Genomic DNA, 13,686 nt, shown 5'->3' with positions numbered 1-13,686 from the left:
GGAGTGTTTCTGATTATTAAACCAGGGAAACTACAGTAAAAGTGGGTATCCTAAATAATTTATTGCATTTCTACTATATGTCACTACAGTGCATCTTTCATAAATGCAACATAATTCCTCATATGGCTACACCTGCAAAACATAGGATATTACCACGTGCCAGTTATTCCTTTTCTATTGGAAACCAGTCATGGTAAAATAGCATACAGCACAGTGTATATAATACTTTTCAGTAAGAAAAACCTTATCAAGCACCACTCTTATGCTTTATCTGTAGCAGGCAATATTGTTATTGTGGCAGTTTGAAACATTTAATCCAGCAGAACGTCACCCCAATGTTCATAAAGCACCACAGCAGCTTTTGTTCATACAAAAAGAAACTGTTTATTTTACAGTACGTGAAATATGCTGTCGCAAGTCACCCCTTTTTTCTTTAAAAATCAATAACACCTCACAAACATAGTTTTTTCCCTGTACAATAACATTATTTAAACATCACTGTGAACACCGCTGGCTTCGAAACGAGAAAAAAAATAATAAAATCTGAATGAAATAATTACATCCTCTCTCCTGAAGTCCAGTTTTGGTCCCTTTTACATCCAAAAGGAATATGTACACCAGCGTTATCATTATTAACCAATGGGATTGTCCTATATGTACACTGGACTGACCGTGACAACTAATAAAATACCTTTATTGTTATTTTATACAAACCAGTAACAAAAAAAGAACAACTTTATAAAAGCACTAGCACGGCAGGTGACAAGAAAAACGTCAGGGGGTGACACCGTTGGAGTCTGCATTGGAGACAGCGCATGGTTTGAAAAGCCTCGATATTAATGTCATACTTTGGCTCATTGGTGAGGTTCAGGGACCATATAGGGTAGAAGGCGAGCATTTATTCTCCTTGTGCTTGTCTGATTACACACGGGATTTTATTGGCCCTATTCAGAAATGTAACTCTCACTCATACACATAACCACAAGAGTTTGTGATGACCAAGTCACAAATGCTTGAAGCCACCAGTCACATTGGCCAACTCCCTCATCCAGAACAGGGGAAGTCTCTTCCTGTTTTATGGCACAGTACTCAACTCAGTAAACGTGGAGAAACCGTTAGAGAAGTCCTAATAATTCTTCATGTTAGAGAAGTCCTAATAATTCGGCCTAGACTCACAGTTGTAGGAAGCCTTCCGATGCTCAGGGGAAGGCGTGTGGCTGGGGGGCGTGGGAATGCCACTGGCCCCTGAGCTCTGGCACACATACCACTCGCTCAGGTTGGCCTGGGTGGAGGACAGAGGCTCAGAGTGAGAGGACGCAGCGGCAGGGTCCTGTCCTGAATCAGAGGAGGGGGACACCAGTGAAGCTATGGAAGATTCATAGCCTGAGCTGGGCGGAGGAGATTTGCAGTGCACCTTCATGTGTTTCCTCAGTGAGCTGGGGTGGGTGTAGGACTTGTCACAGCCGCGCACTTTGCAGTTGTAAGGCTTGTCGCTGGTGTGCACATGGGAATGCTTCTTCCTGTCGCTGCTGTTGGCAAAGCGTCTGTCGCAACCTTCAAACTCGCACTTGAAAGGTTTTTCCCCTGGAAGAGAAAATGACGACATGTCACTCATATAACTCGCCTGCAGTCGTATTTCAGTCATGATCAGCTATTATAATTGTTGTACTCTCTATAATTTTATTAAATTCACCTCTTCTGTATATTCGTGTTTGTATCTCCTAGGAGATATTTTTGTTCATTTTTTGTTTAAAAAAATGTCATAATTATGCAATTGAAAACATAAAAAAAAGTAGATGAAACAGTACTATCAAAATTATATTTTCTGGCTTGCTGGTGGCTAAAGTGGGTGGTGTGGAGAAGGTGTGAAAAATATCACTTAGGAGAAAAGTGAATTGTTTAAGGGCCTCAATCAACACACTACTAATAAGGTCTGAGGAGCATGAGATGTACAACGCAGTTAAAAAACATAGCCCAATTCACTTTTTATCCGTTGTTTTTCCCTAGGAGATTTTTTTTTCATTTTCTGTTTAATATAATTTTTCATCACTCTGCAGTTAAGAAAGTACCAGAAAGAAGGTGAAAACGTACTGCCAAAATTATTCTGAGTATTCTCTTGCATGCTGCTGGTGGCTTATGTATCGATAAGAAAGGGAGAAAACATCACCTAGTAGAAAACTTAAGGGAAAAAAGTGAATTGTTGAATAAGCACCAGTGGGCGACCTCCTTATTGGGGGGGGGGGGGGGGGGTACAAACAGCCGAAAGATGTGTATGTTGCGCATCATAGCTAAGCTCAGTTTTTCTTATTAGCTATAGTGGTGTCTATGTTTGAAAATCCTGATTCCACCCTATAATTAGGAATGTCATATCCAGCCACCACTACCACTGATCAACGTCTCTGTTAAATGTGACTTTAGGGGAAATGCATCAGAAGTTGTGTGAAATAAAGAATATACAGTAGTACATTCATCCACATCGACAATCTCAGCCGCGCAAAGAACAAACATGGACGCCAGGCAGCCCATCCCATCACTGCTATCAGCGATGCAGTTTTTAGAAGTTTTGTGTTGTTATTCCAGTGAAAGCTGAGTTGTGATTGGAGGATGTGGGGTACTGCATACCAGGGGCTCTGAGCGCCATATGGGTTCTGCATAGACTACTTTTAAGTGTAAAGAATTTTAACAAGCATTAGAATGTAAAACCTGACATAACACACCGTCAGCTATGACGCTGTGACTGGCTTTCTAGGTCACTGGGTTTAGCGTACATACCAAAAATCCCAATCCAGGATATGTTTATTGCAATCCACTATCCCATAAGGCAGCAGCCATAGCAGTTATCAGACCACACTGTACTGCTCTTATCTGAGTGCTGGACAGAGCCTGGCATCACAGCTATAGGCAGCACTGCAATACGAAATTCAGCTATGCTAACAAATGTATACGCTACAAAGCGTGTGATCATGAATGCAGACGTCACTTTCAACAAACAAACATCATTTCTGTAAAATGTAATTCGGTTAATACAAATCAAATGTTAAGTGCCGATTAATGTGGATTGTCCGAGTCAATACACAGTAAGCAGAAACGTTGTGTTGATTTCCTGACTTGTTTGATTGTTTCAAACCAAACAAGTTCTCAGTCCTGGCGAGCCTTTAGTAAATAAGAAGCATGATTATAGGGAAGATTAGAAATACCAGGGCCCGCTGAAGTTTGTAGTGTGGACAATGCAGGAAGGGTCCTGGAAATGATACAAGCAATGCAAGTGAAGAAAGGGTCCTAGTAATGATAGCAGTACAAATGGAGGAAGGGTCCTGGAAATTATACAAGCAGTACAAGTGTAGGAAGGAGCCTAGAAATGATACAAGCAGTACAAGTGAAGGAAGGGACCTGGAAATTATACAAGCAGTACAAGTGAAGGAAGGGACCTGGAAATTATACAAGCAGTACAAGTGAAGGAAGGGACCTAGAAATGATACAAGCAGTACAAGTGAAGGAAGGGACTTGGAAATGATACAAGCAGTACAAGTGAAGGAAGGGTCCTAGAACTGATACAAGCAGCACAAGTGAATGAAGGGACCTGGAAATGATACAAGCAGTACAAGTAAAGGAAGGGTCCTAGAAATGATATAAGCAGTACAAGTGAAGGGATGGACTTGAAAATGATACAAATAAAACAAGTGAAGGAAGGATCCTGGACATGATACAAGCAGCACAAGTGAAGAAAGAGTCCTAGAAATGATAGCAGTGGGAGTGAAGGAAGGGTCTTGGAATGATACAAGCAGTTCAAGTCAAGGAAGGGTCCTGGAAATTTTACAAGCTATGCAGGAGAAGGATAGGTCCTAGAACGGATAGCAGTAGGAGTTAAGGAAAGGTCCTGGAAATGATACTAGCAGTACAGTCCTAACAAATGATAAAAGCCATGCACATGAAGGAAGGGTCCTGGAAATGATATAAGAAATGCAAGTGAAGAAATGGTCTTGTAAGTGATACAAGCCATATGAGCGAAGTAGGGGGTTCTGGAAATGATACAAGCAGTACAGTCCTAAAAAAATGATACAAGCCATGCATATGAAGGAAGGGTCCTGGAAATGATACAAGAAGTGAAAGTGAAGAAAGGGTCCTGGAAATGATACAAGCAGTATGAGTGAAGAAACGGTCCTGGAAATGATACAAGCAGTGCCAGTGAAGGAAGGGCCCTGGAAATTATACAAGCAGTGTCAGTGAAGGAAGAGTCCTGAAAATAATACAAGCAGTATAAGTGAAGGAACGGTCCTGGAAATGATACAAGCAGTACAAGTGAAGGAAGGGTCCCTCCCTGGATGTGATGGAAGGGTCCTGGAAATAACTCAAGTAGTTCAAGTGAAAGGACTGATCCAGATTTGTGTTAGTATAGCAGGTGAAGGGAGAGAGTCTAGTCAGGACCAGCACTGCAACTGAGGGTACTGGTAGTACAAGGAAAGGTCCTGAACCAGTCTTACCTCATTACTACTGAAGGGCAAGGTCTACTTTGGAGTGGAACCAGTACAAATATTACAAAGGGCCTACATGGGTTCATACCAATAACCCCAGAAAAGAGAGAAGTTCTAGACTATATTACCATGAATGGAGGAAGGGTCCTAGACTGATATAAACAGTACCATGAATGGGTCCTGGACCTGGACTGGTACCAGTACGACCATGAAAGGGAAGAGTCCTGGACTTGTACCAGTATTACCATGAATGGGAAGGGTCCTGGACTGGTACCATTATTGCCATGAATGGAAAGGGTCCTGGACTGCTACCGGTACTACCATGAAAGGGAAGGGTCCTAGACTGGTACTGGTACTACCATGAATGGGAAGGGTCCTGGACTGGTGCCAATACTGCCATGAATGGGAAGGGTCCTCGACTGGTACCAATACTACCATGAATGGGAAGGGTCCTGGACTGGAACCAACACTACCATGAATAGGAGGGGTCCTAGACCGATATAAACAGTACCATGAATGGGAAGGGTCCTGCACTGGTACCATTACTACCATGAATAGGAAGCACAGTGGCATAGTGGTTAGTGCTCTTGCCTTGCAATCTCTGGGTCCCCGGTTTGAACCCCAGACAGGTCAACATCTGCAAAGGAGTTTGTATGTTCTCCCCGTGTCTGTGTGGGTTTCCTCCGGGTAGTCCGGTTTCCTCCACATCCCCAAAAACATACAGATAGGTTAATTGGCTTCCCCCAAAATTGGCCCTAGACTACGATACATACACTACACTGGACATATGACTATGGTAGGGATTAGATTGTGAGCTCCTCTGAGGGACAGTTAGTGACAAGACAATATATTTTGTACAGCGCTGCAGAAGATATCGGCGCTATATAAATACTAAATAATAATAATGTGAAGGGTCCTGGACTGGTACCAGTACTACCATGAATGGGAAGGGTCCTGGACTGGTACCATTATTGCCATGAATGGAAAGGGTCCTGGACTGCTACCGGTACTACCATGAATGGGAAGAGCCCTGGACTGGTACCAGTACTACCATGAGTGGGAAGGGTCCTGGACTGGTACCGGTACTACCATGAATGGGAAGGGTCCTAGACTGGTACTGGTACTACCATGAATGGGAAGGGTTCTGGACTGGTACCAGTACTACCATGAATGGGAAGGGTCCTGGACTGGTACCAGTACTACCATGAATGGGAAGGATCCTGGACTGGTACCGGTACTACCATTATTATTATTATTATTTAGTATTTATATAGCGCCGACATATTACGCAGCGCTGTACAGTGTATATATATATATACATATATTGTCTTGTCACTAACTGTCCCTCAAAGGAGCTCACAATCTAATCCCTACCATTGCCATATGTCTATATTATGTAGTGTAAGTCTAGGGCCAATTTTTAGGGGGCAGCCAATTAACTTATCCATATGTTTTTGGAATGTGGGAGGAAACCGGAGTGCCCGGAGGAAACCCACGCAGACACGGAGAGAACATACAAACTCTTTGCAGATAGTGCCCTGGCTGGGATTCGAACCAGGGACCCAGCGCTGCAAGGCGAGAGCGCTAACCACTAAGCCACCGTGCTGCCCATGAATGGGAAGGGTCCTAGACTGGTACCAGTACAGTACTACCATGGAAGGGAAGGGTCCTAGACTAGTACTAGTACTCTACCATCCTTCTTCTGCATGTGACCTGCTATTCCTGCTAACCATTGCTATAAGATTAATACAGATCGGCCACAAGTCTGTCAAATTCAGATGACTGGTTCTCCATGTAGCTTCCTGGATATATGAAGAGAGCACGGGGCAGGGACTAATATCTCAGACCTCTAGTGAGGTGCACATCAAGCTTGGCCTACCTTAGTTTATGTAAACGGACCTGGGGGTTTCTATTACAATATTTACATTTTCATCATGTGTAGCAAGTTTTACAGAATATTAAGAAAGAATATTTTGATGTGCAGCACTGCAGCCATTTCCCACACAATCCAAGCGCCTGGAGACTCCCTCATCTCTACACAATGATAACATCTACAGTCCACACACACTCCCTGCTAAACGCTGCTGAACTGATCTCCATCTGTTCTGCTTAAATACCAGTCAAGCATATTAGAAAATGAAATCCCGGCACTAACCTGGGAATCTCATGGGAAAATCGTCCACACCAATGTGGGAAATTGGGTGTATTTTAGTATTACAATATATTAATAGTCCCAACCGAGTTCCATCCCATCCTATCCCCGTCCATGTCAGCAGCACTACTTGCCTGGGATAGTGAGTGCTCCTTCTCTGGCCAGAGAATACTTTCTGACTGGGGGTTACTTAGAAGAGAGACAATTATTGAGAACTGCGGAGTATAAAGGCAACCAGAAAAGCAATACAGACATATCATACCTCCATTTATAAATACTCTAAGCACAGGCGTCAGACTTCCCTTACATACAGTAATGCTCATATAAATCTATATGAGAGAGACAGAGAGATCAGTCCATTCAAGACTTCACAGTCATGTCAGCCTGCTGACTATGAAAGCAATAAGCATTGCTGCTGCTATTGGTGACTACTGCACTTTAAGTGTATATATATATATATATATATATATATATATATATATATATATATATATATATATATATATATATATATGTATGTATATATATATATATATATATATATGTATATATATATATGTATATATATATATTTATATACACACGCACACAACATACATTATATATACAGCATCATTACAATACATTATACACACATACACACATTGTACTCAAATATAACACACACACACACACACACACACAATACATTACATAACACACATGCACATTATACACAAGCATAACAAACACATTACACACACACACACATTATATATATAAAACAACATTAAAATACATTATACAAATATAAAACACACACACACACACATTGCTTTACATTACACACACACACATTATACACAAGCATAACACACAACACACACACACACACACACACTTTATACACGTGCATAACACAGACACATTAAACACACAATATACCCATGCATAACACAGACACATTACACACACACGCACTATACACATGCATAACACAGACACATTACACACACACACACACACACTATACACATGCATAACACAGACACATTACACACACACAAACACACACACACACACACACACACACACACACACACTATATATGTGCATAACACAGACACATTGCACACACGCATATTATACATAAGCATAACACACAACACACACACACACACACACCCAGGACTACAGACTGCTCTGCTATTAATATATATGCAGATTTCCTTATCCTCTCTTTTAGTAACGCCTTGTAATACTTGGCCATGAATAGTTTGCTACAAATTTAATCACAATTCAGCTCCTTTTCCCCGGTACTTTAAGTGCTCCAAAGGAAATCATAGTTGTAAAGACCCCGCAGGATTATAATGCCAGCTAATTCATCACCAGAGAGATAAAACTTCCATCTGTGTATAACAATAAAGCAAAACTCCCCATATTCTGCCCGGAGTGTGTAGAGTGGCTGCCGCGGCGTTTCTGCATGACGAGCTTCACCAGAGATTCCTCCGAGCAGCAGAGAAAGTTTGTTTACGTTGGGAGACAGCCTGTCATCAAAGGCAACATGTTCCACAAGATGCATCGCACCTGTTCACAACTAGCAGCAAAACTGAGAAATCCTCATCTCTATACAGTGAGTGGAAGGCAGAGCAATCACACGCTGCTGGGAAACTGGGCTAGGGGGGCTCAGGGCAGGGGCGAAGGGGGGGACACGAACAACAGTCTTATTATTGATCTGAAGGGTCAGATAAAGTATTTTTTAGAAAGTGAAATATTTAGTGACGATAATTATACAAAAATGAGGGAAAGCAAAATAAGGGGGGAAAAAGACCTAAACAAAAATAAATCAAGAATTAAAATTAAAGAAAGGAAAAAAGTGTTTGTGTATATATATATATATATATATATATATATATATATATATATATATATATATATATATATATATATATATATATATATATATATATATATATATATATATATTTAAACTTGAGTATGAAGCAGTTGTCTGTATGACTGATAGACTGATAGAATGTTCAGCGCCAATATTACATCCCAGCAATCCATATTTAATTATTTAATAGTTTATCTTGACCATAAAATCCCATTTGTGGTGCCCATACACATTCTGTAATGTTTTCTTTATTTTCCATAAATATTAATTAGACAGAATGAAAGTTTACAGCCACGTGTACAAATCTATTAACCCTCTTTTTCCTTTAGTTTGATTCATTTCTAATCCCCAGAGCTTTAAATCAATCAGGTCACAAGACAAAAGCGGTTATGAACAATCTCGGGGGATCCTAATCAATTTATTTATACGGCCACTTCTAGTGTGATGTTGTAAAAGGCAACGCAAGGCACAGCCCGTGTGACAAGGTGAACTATTTATGTCCATAATAAAATAATACATTGCTTACAAGGGAAGGGTGAGCAGAGGGGGAGAGAAAAAGGAAAAAAATCGTCATCACTGACCTGTGTGAGTTCTTTTGTGGATTTTGAGGTTTTCTGATCTGGCAAAGACTTTTCCACAGCCAGGGAACGGGCAGGGGAAGGGCTTCTCGCCAGTGTGGACTCGGATGTGGTTAACAAGTTTGTATTTGGCTTTGAAGGGCTTGCCTTCTCTGGCACATTCTTCCCAGAAGCAGATGTGACTGGACTGCTCCGGTCCCCCGACGTGCTCCACCGTGACATGGGTGACCAGCTCGTGCATGGTCGTGAAAGTTTTGGAGCAAAGTTTTTTGGGCGGCTGCTCCTCGTCTATCCACTTGCAGATGAGCTCCTGCTTGATGGCTTGTCTCATGTAGCGGAAGAAGGCACCTGGTCCGTGGTGAGGAGCTAGGTTCATATTTAAGTTCATGCCAGCGTAGCCGTGGTGGAGAGAGGCAGAGGAGAAAGGATCTGTCCTAGACACTGATTGAGTGAAATGATCAGACCTGCTGCTGTACATATCTCCAGGTAGCCCCAGTCTTATCTGTCCGTTTAGAGGCTGGCCACCTGGGGTGGCATGGGAATGCTGCTCATGATGAGGTCCAGAGAAGTAGGGATGGTTTCCAGGCTCCGTGTGGTGGCCATGCTGCCCGGGGTAGCTACCTGTTGTTGAGACAAACATGCCATGGTGAGATGTGGCAGCAGAGTGCTGATCACTCAGCCCTGGCATCACTTGAACTGTCAGATCTCTGCCTAGAAGAAAGTCCCTACCTGCAGGAATCGCCTGGGCTGTATGGGGGAGGCTGGAGTAGGAGACAGCTGCCGAGTGAGCCGGGACAAATGCTCCTGTTTGACTGGAGGCAGCCTCAGCGTGGCCTGCCATATGATGGTGGTGCTGGTGGTGATGGTGCTGGTGGTGGTTATGGGCAGGGCTGAGTTTGAGGGCCGCTGGATGATGCCCCATGTGTTCTGGCCGGAATGCAGGACTTGGCCCCAGGCGAGAATCAGCAGCATACTCCCCAGGGTGCATATGAGCCATTGAGTGGGAATGACCCATGTACCCCGGGAAGCCTGTCATGGTCTGCGGGGGGTGGTGGTGATGATGATGGTGATGATGATGAGCCCCTGCCAAGTCTACTATTCTCAGCGACGGGTTCCGTTTGGAGAATGCAGGGTCCATCACTGTGTTCCCCAAAGCCTCCACACTCATTGCAGCTAATTCTACAATCACCTGTCTGTGGGAAAAGAATAAAATAAAAACTTTTTTCCCAAAGTTTTTCAAGTTTTTTTTTTCTTTTATGTCTAAGTGGAATCCCCTACGCTTGAGAAGCAGCAGCAGGAAGCATTGAGGCACTGAATAGAGATTCATAGACACTGCTACTGCCCAGAGAGCTCAACAATACGTGCTCTCTGCGATTGGTTGTCCCTGTATGATTGACGTCACCGCTGACAGGTCCTGCTGGAGTCTGAATGGATTAGGACAGGGGAGAAAACACAACACTGCGCCTGCGCACAACTGGGCACCATGCTCTCTGCTCCCCCTCATGCAAACAGCAATGATGCCTGTTGTGTGTGTGTGTATATGTATATATATATATATATATATATATATATATATATATATATATATATATATATATATATATATATATATATATATATATATATATATATATATATATATATATATTACATATAAAATAATTGTATAAATGTTTAATGAGCTCGAATATATAACAGGCTTTTTGGTTAGTATCATGTTAATGTCACAATGTCCTAATCTTTGATTTCAGCTGGCAGTGCCACAACTTTTTCTTTATTTAATTTAAATTTGTATTAACAACTGTAATTGCTATTGTAAATACTGCAGAGAACGATTCCATATTAATGACATGTAAAATGATGTACTACCTATACATACATATATATATATATATATATATATATATATATATATATATATATATATATATATGTGTGTGTGTGTGTGTGTGTGTGTGTGTGTGTGTGTGTGTGTGTGTGTATACAGTATGTACATATATACATATATATATATATATATATATATATATATATATATATATATATATATATATATATATATATATATATATATATATATACTGTCAAATATTTTTTCTGATCAAATCCTTTACGTGTTTTGGATCGTCTACATGTCGCTTGAAAATTTAAAATAGAAAATAGTAAACTAATATGAATAAATATTAATTTACTACTAACAATCTACTGAATAGGAGTGTTTATGACGCTGTATGTGCTAGGAAACAATTGGCACAACCCAGTCAACAGGCCATTTCATGTCAGTAAAAAAATATATATTATATATATATATACATATATATATATATATATATATATATATATATATATATATATATATATATATATATATATATATATATATATATATATATATATATATATATATATATATATATATACATAGTGTGTGTGACATGCAAAATATTTTGTCTTTCAATTAGTTGTACCAAATCAATATATTTGTTTTTTCCAACTCCAATAAAAATGTGTTTTCCTGGACATTTTCCCGATTAGAAAGAATATATGCATGTACTTATTAATGTGCATAATTATTTATCTTTCATCTCCCCTTAGACTGACTGAGCAGTTCCCAAGCTCGCTAATCTGGTCAATTAATGTTTTATCAGCATCCAAGCATAGTAAAGCATAGTAAGTGCATCTGACTCGTCTAGTAAGAAGCCTAAACTGTATCTGTTTATACCGCCTAAAAAATGTTACTTAACTCACATTTGGTAGCTAAATATGCGACGTGTGATGATAGATGGATTCGGTATTGATTATTTGGCGTATAGTAAGCTATATAAGGATCTCGTGGTAATCTATAATATTGTTTGGCAAATTAAAAGCCAGATAGATAGATAGATAGATAGATAGATAGATAGATAGATAGATAGATAGATAGATAGATAGTGCGAAGTATATGCAACAAAGATTGACACCAGTTACATTTGATCTTTTATTTAAAACTGGTTTATGTTCAAACATTAATTCTAATGTTAATTCATACTTGCTATAATAATAAATTGTATTGCACCCTAATTTCTTCAAATGAAATCCTGACATCTATGAGCTGCGGTGGTGAATACAGCATAGGGCACACTAAACAACACTGTACTGATACACGGTAAACATTAAGAGGAGGGTCATATAATGTAAGTAGCCACATTCCGGGGAATAAAACTTTTGCCAGCTATGTTCAGCAACTTGTGGAATAAGCATACAGAGACAAACTTACCTAATTAAACCATGGCCTGCAGAAGCCTGGGGACTTCATAAGAGTGGCTCTGGGCATATCCCACGTCCCCTTGTCCTGTGACCGCGCTCATTGGAGGCACAAACCATCTGGGATACTTGTCTGTTAATGTACAGAATGTATGTGATAATTACCAACACAGCAAAACACCAACATAACGTGCTGATCCATGGCAGACCATAACACTGAACCTTACTAACAATGAATCAGTAATATGGTGAACGCCAATACTTTCTGTGTGATATGAATATTATATATATATATATATATATATATATATATATATATATATATATATATATATATATACATACATATGCATATATAATGCAGCCACGGAAGCATGCGCACAAAATCGCAGGTGGAGTGAAATGAAAACTTTTTGGGCTATATATATATATATATATATATATATATATATATATATATATATATATATATATATATATATATATATATATATATATATAATAACCCTCCTCTCTTGCCCAAGCCACGGCTGGGTGACACTCGCAAGGCAGGTAGATTGATCTACTATCACTTTCTTGAGTGGATTGGCAGATTGTTCGTCAGTCTGGTTTACCAGTCGGCAGATGCGTGCGATGTACCATCATATTTGCGCACTACTGTCCGGCGTCGCAAGGCGTAAGTAGAGTCGCAGTGACATCCTCTGGGGAGAAGGTGTGCGAGAAGTGTCCCTTGGCCAGGGTTGGTGACATACTAGCTCACAGATTAAAGTATCTGTGTCAGATGAGGCGTCAGTCGCTGTGACCCAGTCAGGGTTTATTGTGGAGACCTGGTAGCCAGCACATTGTGAAAGCATGGCATCCCTAGTAAGGATGGTACATATCATGTAAACCCCATCAGCGAGATCAAAGTGTTTTATTTTAATAAGATCCAATACATGTCAAACCTCATTCCAATCAAATCATCCTTAAATGCTTTCCAGATGAATATGTCATAGAGTAATGTGACAATGCAGTCACACAGGGTCAGGGGTGGCTGTTACAATGAGAGAGCCGTCAAATATCAATTCTAGGACCTCCAAATGAATGGCCGGCGTGCAGGATTAAGGACAGGCTAGTGGGGTTTTATGTCAATGATTTGTGTTGATGTAAGTTAACTCACAAACAAAGCTTGCAACAGAAAAAAAATATATAGCAGCCCCCTGGAGCCAACAGAAGGGCATACATTAAACTTACTCGGGCTGGAGTGGACTATGGATGTGCGTGCTGGTATTTTCCTGACTGCTATGGGGTTGCAGTAAAGCCATCCCTCTGTCAGCCTCGGAAATGCTGTGGGAGTTGGTGTACGGTCCACGCTGGAAAATTGAA

General features: G+C 40.4%; 1 protein-coding gene across 1 annotated transcript; it reads right to left on the bottom strand.

The window, feature by feature from the left end:
* Positions 1–413: 413 nt before the first annotated feature.
* On the bottom strand, positions 414–10,262 carry LOC137570546 (zinc finger protein ZIC 4-like). Its single transcript, XM_068279238.1, has 2 exons — positions 9,082–10,262; positions 414–1,584 (listed from the first exon to the last, which is right to left on the bottom strand). The coding sequence occupies exons 1-2, from the start codon at positions 10,244–10,246 to the stop codon at positions 1,154–1,156; spliced, it is 1,596 nt and encodes a 531-aa protein (XP_068135339.1). The 5' UTR covers positions 10,247–10,262; the 3' UTR covers positions 414–1,153.
* Positions 10,263–13,686: the final 3,424 nt, after the last annotated feature.

The sequence above is a fragment of the Hyperolius riggenbachi genome, chromosome 4 (genome assembly GCF_040937935.1).
Source record: "Hyperolius riggenbachi isolate aHypRig1 chromosome 4, aHypRig1.pri, whole genome shotgun sequence".
Lineage (NCBI taxonomy): Eukaryota > Metazoa > Chordata > Amphibia > Anura > Hyperoliidae > Hyperolius > Hyperolius riggenbachi.
The sequence above is the reverse complement of the archived record's forward strand: the minus strand, read 5'-3'. Positions and strand labels throughout refer to the sequence as shown.